This window comes from Garra rufa, chromosome 5 (genome assembly GCF_049309525.1).
Source record: "Garra rufa chromosome 5, GarRuf1.0, whole genome shotgun sequence".
In the NCBI taxonomy this organism is placed as follows: domain Eukaryota; kingdom Metazoa; phylum Chordata; class Actinopteri; order Cypriniformes; family Cyprinidae; genus Garra; species Garra rufa.
This window is the reverse complement of record NC_133365.1, coordinates 1,558,650-1,578,096: the sequence shown is the minus strand read 5'-3', so window position 1 is coordinate 1,578,096 and position 19,447 is coordinate 1,558,650. Positions and strand designations below refer to the sequence as shown.

The window sequence follows — 19,447 nt, the reverse complement described above, 5'->3', positions numbered from 1 at the left end:
ATCTATCTCTTTAACTACATATTGTAATCAGTAAGCAACTGCAAGGTTCATGAACCTTGAGTACACAAATCGTCAATTAATTTCGAGACAGACATCATTGAAAATAATGATAACATGCCATTCACTCAGTCAGATGCTGATTAATTTCTGTTGTTTAGTGAGTCCATGAAAAGAACTACCTCACTCACATGAGTCATTTGTTCATGAATTGGATTATATTGAATAATGACGCTGCTTGATTGTTTTCTGTGTATCCTGTGTGGCCAACTCAATAGCAAGAGATGCTTTTAACTTTATAGTTATTTTGTAGACTGTACATCTGTCCTGACATCTGCTGACAGTTTATTTAAGTATCCTTTTTACACATTACATATACTTACTATAGTAATAACAGTAAATTATACATAATTACACACAGCTGTAATGAGTACATGTTGTTAATTAATATTACTCAGTACTTATTTGTGTAATTACACTGTAACAAAGACACCTTAAAATAAAGCATAAGCCAAACTTTTGGCGCAACAGCTGTTGTTTTTAAAGGGTTAGTTCACCCAAAAATTTAAATTCTGTCATAAATTACTCAACCTCATGTCATAGGTAAGACCTTTGTTCATCTTTGGAACACAAATTAAGATATTTGTGATGAAATCCAAGAGCTTTCTGGCCCTGCATAGACAGCAACACAACCACCACATTCATAAAACTATTTTTTGTGCACAAAAAGTCTTGTAGCTTTATAAAATTACGCTTGAACCACTGTCACATGGACTATTTTATTAGTGTTCTTACTACCTTTCTCGGCCTGAATGTGGTAGTTGTATTGCTGTCTATGCAGGGTCAGAAATCTCTCAGATATCATCAAAAATATCTTAATTTGTGAACTAAAGTCTTGCGGGTTTGAAACAACATGAGGGTGAGTAATTAATGACATAATTATCATTTTTGGTTGAACTATCCCTTTAAATTAAAGAGTAATCCAGTTGATATCTAGTGTAGTGTCTTAGACCTGTATTGAATTTCAGTTTGCTTCATTCTGTGTCTTTTCCTGCAGAAGAATGGCACAGATACGGAAGCTGGGCTGTGATGGGATGAGGACCAACTCTCGACCAGAGCTCAAAGTTCCCCAAGTGTCAGCCAGACAAGAGATCCTCACCAGCCTAGTGTCTGCCCTGGACTCTGTGGTAAGGCTGTAACACCGTCTGAGTTTAAAGATACCTGCGGTTTGGGTTTTATGTAGTATTTTAGTGGTGGATGACTTGAAGTGAATTGTTTCTGCAGTGCTCTGCCATGTCTAAACTGAACGCTGAGGTGGCCTGTGTCACTGTGCATGAAGACAGCGTGATCGCTGTGGGAACAGAGAAGGGAAGAATCTTCCTGAACTCCAGAAAGGAAATACAGACAGACTTTCACAAGTTCTGCAGTAAGTCAACATGAAATCAGAATTACAGCTGTTTTAGGGGTATTTGTACAGTTTCCTCAGAAGTAAAGTAGATTTATTTTCCACAGAAGTGTCCTGTCTGCAAGCATTGACCTCCATGAATTCCCACGCCAAAGTTCCTGATGTGGACTGCAGCAGGACTGGCAAAGACTGCGGGCAGCAGGGCAGACAGAGAGCCTTAACAGACACTCATTCCAACATCTTTGTCCTGAGGAAGATGGTGGAGGAGGTGTTCAGTGTGCTTTATAGTAAGTTGATAGTTGCTAAGGATAAGTTCACTTCCAGAATAAAAATTTCCTGGTAATTCACTTAACCCCATGTGATCCAAGACATGTTTCTGTCTTTAGTCGCAAAGAATTTAAGGATTTTGAAGAAAACATTCCAGGATTTTCTTCATATAGTGTATTTCAGTGGTCCAAATTGCAGTTCAATACAACTTCAAAGGGCTCTACATTATTCCAGCAGAGGAATAAGGGACTACATTTTTATAGTTTTAAGAAAATGACAGATTGTTTCACTAGATAAGACCCTTACTCCTCGGCTGGGATCATGAAGAGTCCTTTGAATCTGCATTGAAACTGCAATTTGGACCTTCAACCTGTTGGCTCCCACTATTTTGAAAAAAATACTGCAATGTTTTTGTCCAAAACCTTAATTTCTTTGCGACTGAAGAGAGAAAGACATGAACATCTTTGATGACATGGGGGTAAATTATTATGAAATTTTCATTCTAAGTGAACTAATCCTTTGAGAAAAGGAACAAAAAAGGAAGTATAATATTTGGCACATATCAAAACACATGTTTATCAACTGTAATGTAATGTGTTTCAGGTGAGGCTGTTGGGAAGAGCAGCCTGGTTCCTGTGCCTTATGACTGGATTCTCAAGGATCCCAGCTCAGTGGTTGTCTATGGCCTGCCTGATGGCATAACTCTGAGAAAGCCTTCGGAATACGACACCAAGACCTTAATGAAGATCTTAGAGCAGAGCAACCGCATCCGCTTCATAGTCAAAAGGTTTTCTTCTAGTTTTTTCTTTATAGTATGCTTGTGAAGTCATGGGCAGAAAGCAAAGGCCTGTTCACACAAGGTCAGAATTTGACTGATTGTAAAATGAATGGAAAAGTGCATCCCTGTAAACTCCTCCACATAAAAAGTATGATAACTTAATACTTTTTCACAGGATATGTTGGTTTTCTTTTATGCAAAACCTCATAGAATAAGATTTTTGGTAAGCTTTTGGTCATACCAGCATTTCATATAGATATTGATATTGGTCTCATAGTACAAGGAAATAAATAAAAGACGTGAGCAACAAAAACAAATGACAAAATGGAGATATTTTCATTCCGCCAATAAATAAAAAATACAAAAAACGTTTTTATCTATACTTTTATCTATATATTTTTTTCTTACAATTGCTGATTGACATCTCGTAATTCTGAGATTTTTTTTTTAAGTTTATATCTCAGTTCTGACTTTATAACACGCAATTGTGAGTTTATATTACACAGTTCTGAAAAGAAATTGCAATTGCAAGAAAAAATTGCAAGATACAAACTCACAATTCTGGCTATTTTTCTTAGAATTGTGGGTTTATATCTAGCAATTGTGACTTTTTTCTCAGAATTATGAGTACACACAATTCTGACTTTTTTTCTCAGAATTGCAAGTTTATATCTTTCAGTTCTGATTTTTTTTTTTAGAATTACGAGTTTATATCTTGCAATTGTGACTTTTTTTCCTCAGAATTGTAGGTTTATATCTAGCATTTGTGACTTTTTTTCTCAGAATTACGAGTACACACAATTCTGACTTTTTCTCAGAATTTTGAGTTTATTTCTTGCAATTGCGATTTTTTTACTCAGAATTACGAGTACACACAATTTTGACTTTTTTTCTTAGAATTTTGAGTTTATTTCTTGCAATTGCGACTTTATAACTCACAATTGTGAGTTTATATCATGAATTCTGAAAAAAAGTCAGAATTGCAAGATGTAAAATTGTAAGGAAAAAGTCAATTGAGACTTATTTTTTTTATCCGAATTGCAAGTTTATATCTTGTTATATCTTGCAACTTTTTTTTTCTCAGAATTGCGAGTTTATAGCTATTGCAAGGTAAGTCAGAATTGTGAGATATAAACTCTATTCTGAAAACATATCAGTCTTTTTTCCCCCTCACAATTAGACTTTATAACACGTAATTGTGAGTTTATACGCAATTCGGAGGGGAAAAAAGTCAGAATTGTGAAATAAAAATTTGCCTTTGCGAGAAAAACAGTCAAAACTGCAAGATAATCTGCAGTTACCTTTTTTATTTTTTATTCAGTGGAAGAAGCAGGGTATCATTCCAAGTCATTTGCAAAGAAAAGATCATTTTTACCAATTTTAGCATATTCATTTTTTCATTATCAACACCCAGTGAACCAAGACCAAAAATGTGTGTGTGTGTGTGTGTGTGTGTGTGTGTGTGTGTGTGTGTGTGTGTGTGTGTGTGTGTGTGTGTGTGTGTGTGTGTGTGTGTGTGTGTGTGTGTGTGTGTGTGTGTGTTTTTATAGAACACCAGAGGAACCCTCTCGGGATGGCAAATCCTGTCCGGAAGTCAACCATCACTCTTCGACCTCAAAGAGCGTAAGCAACCACGCCTCTGTCAAACCCTCCGTGCAGGAAGCGTCTGCTAGCAACTCCATGCTCTCCAGCTTCCTGTACGGCATGCCCATGTCCTCCCAGCCCCACCCAGACAGCAAGCTGGACCTGAAGCCCACATCACTGCACAGCATAGGTAAAGAGCGACTAGGCATGTGGGCGTCTGCTGACGAGAAAACGGTTCAGGCCAAGGAATGTGCTGACAATGGTAGGAGCCTCCTGTTGTCGTTCTATATACATTGACCTCCACTGTCTTTCTGTGGAAATTAAAGGTGCACTTATGCTGCACATTATCGCTTGTGTAGGTGCTGAACCATATGGATATGGTTCTTTTTTTGTGTACTTAACTCTGAGCTTATTGCTCTGACTGTGTGTGTCTCTTCAAGGCGAGCGAGTAGGGCTGGCAGCGGATCTCACCCAGAGCCCTCCCAGCATCCATGTCTCCAAGCGCCTTCTGTTCTCCATAGTGCATGAAAAATCAGGTGGGCGACAGACTGTACTCACCATTACAGCGTCTGGCCAAGGACAAGCTGGCCTTCATTTCAGTGGTTTTTATGGTGTCCCAAGCAGTGTGTCTAATGTAACTAGAACAGAATATAGACCAAAGTTAATTTCCATCATAAAATACAAAGACAAGGGATCTTCTCACACTTTAAATGGATAGTTCAACCAAAAATGAAAGGTCTGGCATTATTTTGTCACCCTCATGTCATTCCAAACCCATGTGCTGTTATATGGTGAACACAAACGGAGAATTGTTGAAGAGTTGTAAATCTTTTTTCCATATAACAACATTTCATAGTGAACAAAAAAGACATCACCTAAAAAGCATAAAAGTTGAATCTTGCGCTACGTTCCATGACATGTGACGCCATATGCTAACACATGACGATTATTCATAATCTTATTAGTCATTAAATATTTGGCAATTTGCATACATTTCCATTACTGAAAGATTAACATTGACACATTAAAGCTAAAGGTCAACAGCCCATTTTTATTATGTCTTTAGGAATAACATTTTATATAAATCAGGTAAATGATATAATAACCTTTAGAACAACAACAACAAAAAACACCTTTAATATGTTTTGTAATTTAAATCTACAGACACAACTAGATTAATTGTAACAAAATTGTCACAAGGAGTCAGACTGAGACGTGCGGATCCATTTGCAGCATTTATTTAGATGTGTCAACAGGCAAGAGTAAACACCAGAAAACAGGAACAACGTAGGTAATCCGGGAAACAGTTCAATACTCAAGCAATGGTCGCAATGGCAGGCAGCAGGAATCAATAACGGGGTACACAGTCCAGAGTCATACACGGGAAATCCAACACAGAAAGAAACGCTCAGAATTACGACCATAGGGAACAATAAGACTTCGCAAGGTGGCTGTGTGTGTGAGAAGCTTAAATGCTGTCCGTGTGATGAGCTGCAGCTGTGAGCGGTAATCAGTAAAGTGAGAGCAGGTGAATGCAGTGGCTTGTGGGGAATGAAGTCCATGAAGTGTGGTGCAAGAGTTCATGATGACAGGATAGACCAGATACGTGACAAAAATAAACACTTGAATGTATATTTTGAATGTTTTTATTAAAGTAAAGTCTGATTTATGGAACCAAGTGAAAATTATAGAAACAAAAAAGCGAACTGGTCATTTGGACTCCTTTTCATTTTTTTTTTTTTGGAGCATGACATATTGGCATGTTTATTATTAAAACCATGGGATGATGAAATTCTTCAGAATTTCTCTTATGCCTCACTGAAAAACAGCAGCATATGTGTTTGGAGTGACTCAATAGTGTGAGTAAATATTTACTGAATTTTTTAGGTGAACTATTCCTCCTAGTAGTAAAACACAACTAATACATTATTTTGAGCTCTCTGGAAAATAAATCAATTATATCTAATGATCCACAAATGTGACCCTGGACCACAAAACCAGTCATAAGAGTCAATTTTTAGAAATTGAGATTTATACATCATCTAAAAAGCTGAATAAATCAAGCTTTCAAAAAAAAAGCAAGCTTTCCGTTGATGTATGGTTTGTTAGGATAGGACAATATTTGGCTAAGATACAAAAATCTGATAATCTAGAATCGCCTTTCATTAAAGTTGTCCAAGTGAAGTTCTTAGCAATGCATATTATTAATCAAAAAAGTTTTGATATATTTACAGTAGATCATTTACAAAATGTCTTCATGGAACATGATTTTAACTTAATATCCTAATGATTTTTGGCATAAAAGAAAATTGTTGACCCGTACAATGTATTTTTGGCTATTTAAGTGCTACTTAAGACTGGTTTTGTAGTCTAGGGTCACAAATCACTCTTTATATGGCTGGTATTTGTTTAGATCATTTAGATACAGGCGGAAGAGACATAAAGCGGGCTGATCTTGGCAGAGTGGGAAGTAGTAATGGGAGTTTGGCCAGGTCACCTGGGCTACCAAAGTCTGTTCCTCTCAAAAGATCAGCGTGAGATCTTCAGTGACTGCAGAGAGTCAAGACCTGCCTTAATTGTCTCCCTGTCTAAAAGAACAGGGGAAAACCTCAATGTATACAAATAAATTTCAGAAAATGTCAATTGTAACCATTATTGTTTTTGCCTTAATAGGAAACATATGAAAGAAATATTGTTACATGTTACATTTTCTGTGTTTAATGCACAGAAAAATGGGATTCGTTCATCAGGGAGACCGAAGATATCAACACCCTTCGAGAATGTGTTCAGATCCTCTTCAACAGCCGATATGGTGAGCTGAAGCTGTTGATAATTTGATTAAAGGACTTAGAAATTAGTGTGTCAAATATGATACAGTAGGCTTTGTAGTGTTAAAATGTTTTTTTATCCCAGATTAATATGCAGAGAACTGTAAGTAAGCCATAAGTAGGTTGATTCCTCTGAATGGTGTTAGTACTTTGTCTCTGTGATGCTATCAAAACAACCAGCAACATTAAAGGATTAATTCACTTCCTGAATAAAACATTCCTGATGATTTACTCACCCCCGTGTCATCCAAGATGTTCATCTCTTTCTTTCTTCAGTTGAAAAGAAATTAAGATTTCTGAGGAAAACATTCCAGGATTTTTCTCCATATAGTGGACTTCAATGGGGATCAGCGGGTTGAAGGTCCAAATTGCAGTTTCAGTGCAGCTTCAAAGGGCTCTACACGATCCCAACCAAGGAATAAGAGTCTTATGTAGTGAAATGATCTGTCATTTAAAAAAAAAAAGTAAATTTACATACTTTTTAACCAAATGCTTGTCTTCGCGTTTGAAAGGTTACACATAGTTAGTTTGGTTCATAAAGGTAGGGAAGGGCAAAAAACTCAAACTCATTTTCTCCTCCAACTTCAAAATCGTCTTATTTTGTTGTTTTACCTTTTTTTGTAAATGGCGTTTGACTTTCTTTGCACGCTCACTGCAAATGACCATTTGTGGTTAAAAAGTATATGAATTTACATTTTATTTGAGGAAAATGGCTGATCGTTTCAATAAATAAAACCCTTATTCCTCAGCTGGGATGGTGTAGACCCTTTTAAAGCTCCATTGAAAATGCAATTTGGACCTTCAACCCATTGATCCCCATTGAAGTCCACTATATGGAGAAAAATCCTGTTTTCCTCAAAAACCTTAATTTCTTCTTGACTGTGGAACGAAAGACATGACATCAGCTTTAACTCATCACATGGTTGGTGTTCATTTCAGCTGAAGCATTGGGCCTGGATCACATGGTTCCTGTGCCGTATCGGAAAATCGCCTGTGATCCTGAGGCGGTAGAGATCATTGGAATTCCAGATAAGATTCCCTTCAAGAGACCGTGCACTTACGGTGTGCCTAAACTCAAGCGAATCCTGGAAGAAAGGCATGCAGTCCGCTTTGTTGTCAGAAGGTTTGAAACTCCATCTAAACATACTTTTATTGAAGAACTATTGTTGACCTGACTAGAGAGATTTCCTTTTGTGCCAATTAAGATAGAGCCATAGCCAGAGTTAAACCAGAATAGTTAAACTGAAACAGCGGCGGTGTGATTTGTAGCCCTTCCAATTTCAACATGTGACGACGGTGTCAGAGATTTAATTACTGATATCCTTTCTCTTTTTTTTTTTGTCGTGTAATTAACTGTGTGGCTCGTTGAAAATGAATCTAGATATTGGTACTGGATTTACTGACTTTTTAATTTGCTTCATAAGAAAAAAAAAATGTCTAGCCATCTTTGCCATCTGGCAGAGCGGCGCTAGGCATCCAAAGTGGAGCGTCTTGCTGGTTGTGGTAACCGCTGCCATACATGAGCCAGCATGGAGCCGCTGATTTGGCATAATGAGGAAATCTCCTGCTGCTCGGCACTAGACATGCGTAGACAGCATTTCAATGTTTCAATATGTTTACGGCTCATAGCAACTCACAGTTTTCTTTTTCTTTTCTTAGAATGTTTGATGAACGAATTTTTACAGGTAAGCATTTCCTTAACCTGTATCTGTCTTGTTGCACTTATTACAATGTAATAGCATTGTTATTACATAACATTGTAGGTTTTTGCACTGTAAAAAGTGAAAATATTGTGTTGTTACCTTAGGTAGCTATTTCTAACTCATCTGATCCTTAAAAGATAACTTTAGTTTGTTCAATGTTATATAGTCATGTTTATTCAGTCATATTCAATACTGTGTTTCTGATTGGAATTCATTTGATGTTACAACATAAAGCACATTTTTACATTTTAACATTTTATATATTTTTTAAAGCTGCTGGTAAAGTAGCTAAGGAGGAGGGCAAACAGGATGGTTCCGCCCCTGAGGACGCTTTCCCAGATGGCCTCAGGGTACCGAGCTCTTCTCTAGAGCTGGTCAGCAACACTCACAGTAGCAGGTACCACTTTACCTTCCTTGTCACCACAGAAGCATAATATCAGTATTTTCCTGGATAGCTTAAGTTTTTTTTATTTTCCTGTAGCCATACATTGACATCTCAGTTGTAGGAAAGACATTTCAGCAGAAAATGTGACCTGAAGCTAATTTGATAACTTCGGCCACATTCACACTGCCTTAGCCTTAGTGCTCAGTTCTGCTTTATTGCTCAGATCTGATGTTTTTTTGTTTGGCTGTACACATATTTTTTTGTGGTCAATTTGGGCAATAGCAGTTTGTATTGTGAATTGGTCATAGTCTCCAACTGTATGTCAAAAGAACAATAACAAAACAATAAGGAGGAGAAAGTTAGCAAAGTTTATGTAGTTTGCCTTAAAGTTTTGTTGTCACCATAAAACGTAAAGCTTGCTGTTCCTCCACTGACTACCATCACTGCTGTCTTCCATATTAACTGAGTGACCAAAGAACTACCATTCTTTGGAGTGACTCGTAGGCACAAAAATTTGACAAATGTTGATCTAGATTGACGTAAAAGTCATTGTTAATTCGGCTGAAATTAATTATTGTATTACTTTTTAGACTGAGGTTGCATTGCAAAATATTCAACCTGTATCTAATTTAGTACCACACATTGAAGGTGGTACATGTTAGAATTAGGGCTGGACGTTATGGCCAAAATGTTTCTGGTCGATGCAATATCATTCCGATATCAATATGAACAATGTAAGTCTATGGAAAGTCTATGAAACCTCCTCCTAAAAACGACATAATAATTTAGAAATAAAAACAGTGCAAATAAATTATTTGTATTTAGCCTTCAATCAAACAAGAAATCGCCATCAAATAAACACAAGGCTCTCAGACACACCTTATTAATATCTTTAACTTCAAACTATGTGAATTTTTAAGTATTGCATAAGAAATAGAGATTAAAACGCCACATTATGAAATGACATTTCTTAATTTGCAAAAAAGTTTTTACACTCACTTGAGGTGGTTTTTGACTTATATTGGGAGAATAATGGGAGATGGGGGCCTGTTTGTCGAATAAATTCCTCCATGAGCGTCAATAAAAGTGTTGTTTGTGCTGTTCACACTGTTATGAAAAAAACATCAGATTTGGGCCACTTTTGCCTGCAGTCTGAATGAATTATTTGACATGGATAAAAACAATAACCACAAACAATAAGCAAATAAGTATTTGCAATCATAAGTAAACAAAGGATACATATTCGCAGACATTTTTTTTTTATCAAGCTATAACTGTCGTAGATATTGATTCATAAATAAAAATCGCTACCTGTTTTCTGCTTGCCATGTATTAAGACAGTGAGAGATGACTACATCTCATGTAACGCTGTGCTTGTGTATAATAATCAATGGGAGAGATAATACGTCATTGTTCTCTATTTTTTGCATAGGTTTAATTGTTTTTAGAAAATATTATAGGCTAACAGAATGTATAGTCGTTCAAAACAAAAGGCTAATTTAATATTAGAAATTTTGACTTTTGGCCTAGTGAGTCAGACCTATGGCCGGACCTCTGTACATTTTTCATGTATAAATTAAAATTCATTCTCTGAATGACTAATTTGCTGTTCAAAACTCCACATATGATGTATAATTAAGTTTAGACTAGGGCTGTAATATCGATTAATCATGATTAATCGCTTCCAAAACATATTATTTATATTATATATAAATGTAAATATAAATATATATTACATATATTTCCTAAATCTATATATATATACATGTGTACCCATACAGTAAATACACAGTACACACACGTATATTATCTGAACATATACTTTTGTTTTGGAAGCTATTAATTGTGATTAATCGATTTTAGAGCCCTAGTTGAGACAGTTTGCAAGAATGTTTAGCAACCAATGGTGTGAAAATTATCACTGTGCGGAGTGAACGAGGCTTGAGAGAGTTGTGAGTGAGAGCATGGGTGCAGGCTGTGTTGCCAGATCCAGCTATTATAAGCATCTTTGGACTTGTCTTTTCCACTTAATTTGACACTTTAGTTTAGAGTTAGCTCTGCAGTATCTTTGTCTTATGTTATTGACAAAAGATTAGAACTAATTTCGTTTTAATCTTTTTTTTTATTTTTCATTTTTTATTTGTTTTCATAGCCTATCTGGCAACACTGCATTGCCGCCACTTACACTGACAGTAATCAGAAAAGCCCACAGTTACTGCTGACAGGATACCAGTATGCTGCAAAACATCATGATATTATCTGCCAGAAATGTTATCAAAGCTATCAAAAACAGTAGCACTTAACACACAGATCTGTAGAACAAGTAAGTTACAGAATAAGACTAGCCATAAAGAAGTCTATGCTGTTTGGATCAGTATAGTAGTTTCATTTTCACAAAGTCATGCTAAAGACTTCATAAGTGCACTAGACAAAGTTATCTATATTGCAATGAGTTCTATGGAGTTTAACGGCATATTATAGTGTGTGTGTGTGTATGTGTGTCTAAGTGTGTTTGAGTGTGTTTGAGTGAGTGAAAGTGTGTGAAAGTGTGAGAGAGACCTTTGTGCACCTTGATACCCCTGAGAAAATCTAAATAAGCACCTCAGCTCTCAGAATGACATGGAGTAAACAAAAATAAAGAAAGTATATTTATGTATTTGTTTACCATATAGTTCTGAGAGCTGAAGTGCTTTTTTTTTATTTTCTGAGATGTATCAAGGTGCACAGAGGTCTCTCTCACACTCACAGACACTCACACACACTCTCATACACTTGCACACACTTTCATACACTTGCACACACTCACACACACATACACACACACACACACACACACACACTATAATATGCCGTTATACTCCATAGAACTCTATGTAAAACTAAGCTTTTTTTTGCAAAGGCCTATCTAAAGGGTTAATGGGGCCAACTGATAATCAACAATACAATTTACAAATTTGACCCCTTCCCAACAGGGAAAACCACAAACAATCAAGAATTCAGCATTATATGGTGTCATGGCTTTGCAATCAAAAAATGTGGTTATAATGGAAGTCAATGGGGCAAAAACAGCCACAAACAATAAATGAGGGAGAAAAAATGAAAATCTGATGCTGCGCCAAAACTAACAATGCATGAAAGCCAATGTTCTTACTAATCTTTCACATGTCCAAGACTGTTAAAAAGGTAAAAAAAAATCCAGGCCACAATTACATTTTATATTGAAAATTAGTAATTTTGTGGGGTTTTTTTTCCAAAATCAGTGACATCATTTAGGAATTTGGCAATTAAAGAGTTAAAATCCTGAATTTTTTTTTAAACATTTAGTATTTTTGAGCAGGACTGAGGTTGATTAATAGATTTATGCAAAAAAATTTGAAAAAAATATTTATCTGATACATTTTTACAGCAGTTTAAAGTAGTGGCTGTTTTCAGCCACGAAACATAACGAAAGGTTGTAAATTGAAACAATGCACAAGGGTTAATGAAAACTATAATGATAATACAGTATCTCACAAAAGTGAGTACACCCCTTACATTTCAGCAACCATTTTAGTATATCTTCTAAATGGAAAAAACTATAGAAATAAAACTTGGAGTAGTCAATGTGCAGCTTGTATAGCAGTATAGATTTACTGTCCTCTGAAAATAACTCAGCATACAGCCATTATTGTCAAAATAGCTGGCAACAAATGAACTTGTCCAAAGTGTCAATATTTTGTGTTAGCACCATTGTTATCTGGCACTGCCTTAATCATCCTGGCCATGGAATTGACCAGAGCTGCACAGGTTGTTGCTGCGATACTCTTATACTCCTCTATAATGAAATCACGGAGCTGCTGGATGTTGCTTCGCCACCTTCTGCTTGAGGATGCCCCACAGGTGCTTAATAGGGTTCAGGTCTGGAGACATACTTGGCCACCCCATCTCACCCTTCAGCTTCCTCGGCAAGGCAGTTGTCATTTGGTGGTGTGTTTGGGATCGTTATCATGTTGGAAAACTGCCGTTTGGCCTAGTTTGTGGAGGGAAGGCATCAGGCATCATGTTACGCTTCAGAATGTGCAGTACATAATGGAATCCATGTTTCCCTCGATGAACTGCAGCTCCCCAGTACCAACAGCACTTATGCAGCCCCAGACCATGATGCTACCACCACCACGCTTGACTCTAGCCAAGACACAATTTTCTTGGTACTCCTCACCAGGGCATCGTCAAACATTCTGGACACTATCTGAGCCAAACAAGTTTTGGTCTCATCAGACCACAGGACATAGTTCCAGTAATTCCTGCTCTTGGACAGGTTGTCTTCAGCAAACTGTTTGCGGTCTTTCTTGTGAGCCAGCTTCAGAAGAGGCTTCCTTCTGGGACAATGTCCATGCAAACCGACTGTATGCGGCGTATGATCTGTACACTGACAAGCTGACCTTTTACTTTTGCAACCTTTAAAGCAATGCTGGCAGCACTCATGCATCTGTTTTTTGAAGGCAGGTTCTGCACTTGATGCACGGAACAAGTACTCAACTTCGTTGATTGACCCTTGCAAGGCCTGTTCCTAATAGAATGTTAGAAAACCTCTGTATGACCCTGACCACTGTAGTGTAAATCGGCTTTAGGGTATTACTGAACCTCTAATAGCCTTGACCATTTTTGTGGAGAGCAACAATTCTAATTCTCAAATCCTCAGAGAGTTCTTTGCCATGAGATGCCATGTTAAACATCCAGTGGTCAGTATGAGAGAAGTGTACTTAAAGCACCAAATTGTAACTGCTCTAATACAAGATACACACGTTTGCATGGTCCTGTCAGGCAGACAAAATATAAACATGATTAATAGGAAATGTGGCTTTGCATGATCAAACAACATACTACTGTTATCACTTAGGGTGTACTCACTTTTGTTGCCAGCTATTTTGACAATAATGGCTGTATGTTGAGTTATTTTCAGAGGACAGTAAATCTATACTGCTATACAAGCTGCACATTGACTACTCTAAATATGTCCAAGTTTCATTTCTATAGTATTGTCCCTTGAGAAGATATACTGATGGTTGCTGAAATGTGAGGGTTGTACTCACTTTTGTGAGATACTGTATGTATTTTTGATGCAATATGATTGGTTTGTCTCCCCTAAAACGGTCAGATGTTCCGTGCCTTGACATTTCATTTAGGTGCATCAGTTTTTTTCCTGCATTTAAGAAGAAAGTAGATATGTAGGTAATTAGTAAAGTTGCATTTCTATGCAAAATGTTGATGGAAATCTTTTTGTTTCAGATCGACAAGCTCCTGTGTCAGTCCTTTGGCTGAGTGTGAAGCAGGTAGATTGTTCGCTCATCTTTTTTTAATTCAGCATTGGCTTCTGCCCTTTATGGTTATAAAACATATTCTAAGTGTGAAATTCCAAATAATCCAATATGCTTTATTTTTCAGGACCATCTGGGGACTGTCTGCCTTTGAAAAAGATCAAAACCGAACCCCCAGATGGTGAAATTATCCAGGTGACAGTGCCAGGTATGGTCTCCCAGCCCCACAGCAAAGCTCACGCTGAGCGTTTTAATATTTCAGCCTGGTACCTCAAGTTTTGTTCTCTTTTTGGTGTTATTGTTAGTTAACAACAATCATCTGTGCAGAAATTTAAATAAAGTTGTGAGTTAAAAGCAGCATGAAATCCCCGTTGGTCTACTGGATGGGAATGCATTAGCATATTTCACTTACTCACAGAGAGGACGTGTGTCTTTGATGGTTGCCTTCAGATTTAAAAATATTTGCTCTCATTTTCCACCCTGCTGTGCAGTGATCTGAGCCTTTGAGGACAAGCAGGACATTTTGCATTACATGCCACATTCATTGCCTAAACACTGTGAACTGGAGGAGCGTCATATATATAAACTGCAAATCTGAGCTCAAGTTCTGCATAAACAATATTGAAAAGTATTTTTCTGATCAAATGTGACTTTTTACCTCCTCTTTACCTTCCGACTTTTCTTAAGGGCCCTGTTTATGTTAGAAATATCTCTGGTCTCCATGTGCTTGCTTCTGCAGTGCACCTTATTTTCACTATCTTTTGCCAAAATGCACTTTTTCCATCTCTTAAACCACTTTTTAACACATATACTTTTAAACACCTGTCAAACAGAGACTTCTTTTTATGATCTAATCAATTTTTTTTGTCACGTGGAAATATGTTACATTATGAAAGAACTGTGAATGCTGCATTATATTGACTTTAAAATCAAATTGGTCCCTATTTACAGGGTTTGTACAAGGTGCTTAAAGTGCTTGAAGTACTTGAATTTGACTTTTTAAAATGTAAGGCCTGGACAATCCTTGAAAATAGCAATAATCACTTTTAACGATTTTAAAAAGCACATAATGGTGGGCGAAACTCAAAATCAGTTGAACCGCTTTGTAGCAAAGTGATTAGCTCCAAATTGGATCGCGTATCGCAAATCACGAATCATTTGATTCAGATCGGGACTTCAAATTGCATATTGCGAATCATTTGATTTAAATTGGAACGGTTTGTGATTAATTTCACAAGTTCTGATTTAACTTTCGTTCCGATCTAAGTCAAATGATTTGCGATCCACACTTTGAGTCCTGATCTGATATTATTTGTCTCTTCAGAGCGTGAATCGCGAATCATTTGATTCAAATCTGGACTTTCAGATCAGGATCAGTATAAGAACCCTGTATTTGCTTAATATATATAGCTGATTTATAGAAAATGTAGAGTACTATTCAGTAACATTTTTTAAGAAATTAATACTTTTTAGCAAGTATGCATTGCATTGATCAAAAGTGACAGTAAAGAAATGGATACTGTTACAAAAATTATATTTCAAATAAATTCTGTTCTTTCTATTTATCAAAGAATATTGAAAAAGAAATTAAGTAGCACAACTGTTTTCAACATTGATAAAAAATAAGAAATTGTTATCTGAAGGATCATGCAACACTGAAACCTGGAGTAATGGCTGCTGAAAATTCAGCTTTGCCATCACAAGAATAAACTAAAATATGGGCATTTAAAATATTTTAAAAACAGGAAACAGATTAAATTGTGATCATTTTTGACATCATCACTTTTTACTGCATTTTTGGTCAAATAGATGCAGCCTTGGTTAACAAAACAGACGTCTTTTTCATTGGCCGATTCATCAATGCATTATATTCTAAAAATTATGAACCAGTTTTATCAGCATAAATTGTTTTGCTTTTCACATTTCAAAATCAAACTCCAGTCAATACATAATTTTATCAAAATTAAAGTCAGTTTGAAGGCCATTTCATTTTGTTTTACCTGTACTCTATTCTTATCTTCCTCTCATCTTCTTCATTTCAGAGTCCAACGCTTCTACAGAAGAGCAAAGTGAGCCTCAGGCGGAGCGGGTGACCCCTGACATCTGTCGTCCCAAGGAGCCTGTAGCAGGTAACGTCTTACTTTGTATCTGAATGTGGTTCCACATCCATCTTTTCTCTTGCCTCCGGTAGTACATAGATAATCCCAAACATATGACATATCAAAGCCTCTAAAATAACCCTCTTCAATTTGTCATCCAGTTACAAATCTCTCTGATCGGCCTGTACCTGCCCTCCTACAAGCTTTAATGCCTGTCTCATAATTTTTATATGTACATGTGCGTGTCCGTCCAACTAACTATCAAGTCCATTCTGGTAAGACATTCAGTGAGCTTATGCTCAACACGGATATTACATGCTGATTTAGCCACTGCGTTGTGTGGAGAAACCATGTCTTAATTTTTCAAAAGGAAGTGTACATGAGTACGAACCTCTGTGAAGATCGAAACAGGACAGCGGCAGTTAATGTACAAAAAAAAAACATTTTAACCAATGATAATAACATAGGTTAAAATGTGGTAAGACAGTGTTTTACGTTTCTTAGACAACTCCAATCCTAATACCCCAGATTTACCCAAACAGTAGTCTCACCCGAGTTGATTCCAGTGTGAAACCTGTTCCCAGTGCTGTGTTGCTGTAGTTTACCCACAACAGTAAACCCACATCCAATAGAATTCCCTAAATAGACTCCCAGTGTTAGTGCCCTAAATATGTAGAAATATACTGTTGAGTTGATATGAACGCTCAACTGCTCTAATGTGTATACTTAACAGGTAGTAAACATTGGTCATGGTTAAAATTGATTTCATTATTATTTTTGTAGAGAAAACCTTGCAGATAAATGTCAGATTCTTTTGAGCTGGTTCTTTTTGATGAATCGATCACTTTGATCACAATAATATGTTAGTGAATCCATCTGAATTACAATGAGTTTTACAAATCCTAATTTAAGAATCATGAATAACTGAAAAGGCTATGGAAATGTCATGGAAATTCATTGGTCACGAAGTGTGGTTTCTACAAAATGTAGCCAACACTAAAGTTCAATTGTTTGGTGTCAGTAAGATTTTTATTTTATTTTTTGATAAATTAGTACATTTAGGAAAGATGTATAGTATTTACAAGGTTTCAAATATATGCTGCTCTTTTGAATTTTATTTATTGAAGAATCTTAAAAAAATGTATCACAGTTTCCACAAAAATATTGAGCAACTGTTTTGATGATAATAAGAAATGTTTCTTGAGAACTAAATCAAACTGGAGATTTGGTACTGAAAATTCAACTTTGCCATCATATTTTAAATTGTAATACTATTTCACAATATTGCTGTTTTTACTGTATTATTGATCGAATAAATGCAGCCTTGGTGAGCATAAAAGACATATTTAAAAAAAAAAATCTTACCAACCCCAAAAGTTTAAACAATAGTGTATTTAGTATTTTTTAAAAGAATTAAATCATTTCATCTGTATTTTATATAATAATAATAATAGTACTGTCAAATCGATTAATCATGATTAATCGCATCAAAATAAAAGTTTGTATTTACATATGTCTGTGTGTGCTGTGTACTTTTTATAATGTATATGTATGTATTTATATAAATATATAAATACACACAGACACACGTTATGTAATAAAAAAAAATAGTAATATAATCTTTTATTATGTACTGTTGAGGTCAAAAGTTTACACACACCTTGCAGAATCTGCTAAATGTTAATTATTTGACCAAAAATAAGAGGGATCATACAAAATGCAAGTTATTTTTTAAATTTATTACTGGCCTGAATAAGATATTTCACATAAAAGACGTTTACGTATAGTCCACAAGATAAAATAATAGTTGAATTTATAAAAATGACTCTGTTTTGTTTAGTGATAGTTGATCATGAGTCCCTTCAGGGATGTGATTTTTCCGGATTAATCCGGAATTCCGGATTTTTCGACCTGAAAATGTGACCTATGTCACGTATTTGCGTTCTCAAATGGCGGATGGCGAAGTATGATTCCGGACCGCAAGATGTGTCCATGCGGACCGTGAAAGCTTTTGACATAATAATAATAAAAAAAATGCCGAACGCTATTTCTAATAAATACATTTATATCAAGCACACTAGGGTCCGCGTTTGGGTGCAATCTTCCGTGCAGTGAGGAGAGAAAAGATCGGCAGACAGATGTAGCTTTCAGTGAGTGAAAAACGTTGATGGAAAATGCAGTATTTTGGGGTTACGTCGCAAGATATTGTAAATATATCTTTTTATACTGTATTTTTATACATATTTATATTTTAAACCACGACGGTGAGCCAATGGATATCACACAAGCAACGTGAAAACTGCATATATTAAAGTGAAAGTAAAAACAGCGCTTTCAGCATCTAATGTGCACTGCACATTAGATGCTGATTCTCTAAGATAGACGATTATACTTCATATGCTGATATTAATTTACTTCCCTAATATTTCTCTTCTGCAAAATAAAAAGAAACGTATTTTGTGTAGGCTAAGGGTTTTTGAAAGTCAGTTCTTGAAATAAAGCTCTTCATATTTATTGATGACTGTAGTGTTATTAGGGGTTAAGAAAGACTAATTATTTCAGGTGGTCTTAAATGTAGGGACTAAAAGGCAAGAATTGCGATGGAACTTTATAAGGTTATCCATTGAATAAATATGAGCGCTGCGCGTTTCAAAGTCAGCTGCGGCGCTGCTTTGTGTATCATTCTGATAGCGCCTCCTGCTGGAAGAGAATGATCTGACATTTTCAATCAGCTCGTACCTCTACTGTTGTCAAAAAGACCAATGTAAACAAATCAGTCCATGGTTTTAAGCACCAAACACGTAGAGTTGTAAATGTTATCTGATGGATCGACAAGATCATGTGTTATGTAAGGAATAATTGACGACGGGCCGTAGAATTCTTAGAAAATAATGCACACCCGAGGTGGTGATGCGGTCACGACGCGAAGCGGAGTGGCCGTTACACCTCGGGTGTGCATTATTTTCGTAGAATTCTACGGCCTGAAGTCAATTATTCCGCTTATACTACAGTTACCACACCTCAAGACATCGATCAAATGATATATTTCAAGACATTCGTCCGGTTTTTATCCTTAAAACCCTATTGTGAGTAGGATTAATTTC

At 36.2% G+C, this 19,447-nt stretch overlaps 1 protein-coding gene across 2 annotated transcripts in view; it reads left to right on the top strand.

Moving 5' to 3' along the window:
- gtf2ird1 (GTF2I repeat domain containing 1) overlaps window positions 1-19,447 on the top strand; it is a 50,493-nt gene that overhangs the window by 11,847 nt on the left and 19,199 nt on the right. For both annotated transcript variants that reach the window (XM_073840260.1, XM_073840259.1), the window contains exons 2-14: window positions 1,055-1,184; window positions 1,282-1,423; window positions 1,510-1,689; window positions 2,273-2,456; window positions 3,998-4,293; window positions 4,472-4,567; window positions 6,760-6,843; window positions 7,799-7,982; window positions 8,519-8,544; window positions 8,836-8,959; window positions 14,216-14,259; window positions 14,372-14,452; window positions 16,287-16,373. In XM_073840260.1, coding sequence (XP_073696361.1) covers window positions 1,059-1,184; window positions 1,282-1,423; window positions 1,510-1,689; window positions 2,273-2,456; window positions 3,998-4,293; window positions 4,472-4,567; window positions 6,760-6,843; window positions 7,799-7,982; window positions 8,519-8,544; window positions 8,836-8,959; window positions 14,216-14,259; window positions 14,372-14,452; window positions 16,287-16,373 — 1,654 coding nt within the window. In that variant the 5' untranslated portion in view covers window positions 1,055-1,058. The remainder of the gene's footprint in view (window positions 1-1,054; window positions 1,185-1,281; window positions 1,424-1,509; window positions 1,690-2,272; window positions 2,457-3,997; window positions 4,294-4,471; window positions 4,568-6,759; window positions 6,844-7,798; window positions 7,983-8,518; window positions 8,545-8,835; window positions 8,960-14,215; window positions 14,260-14,371; window positions 14,453-16,286; window positions 16,374-19,447) is intronic.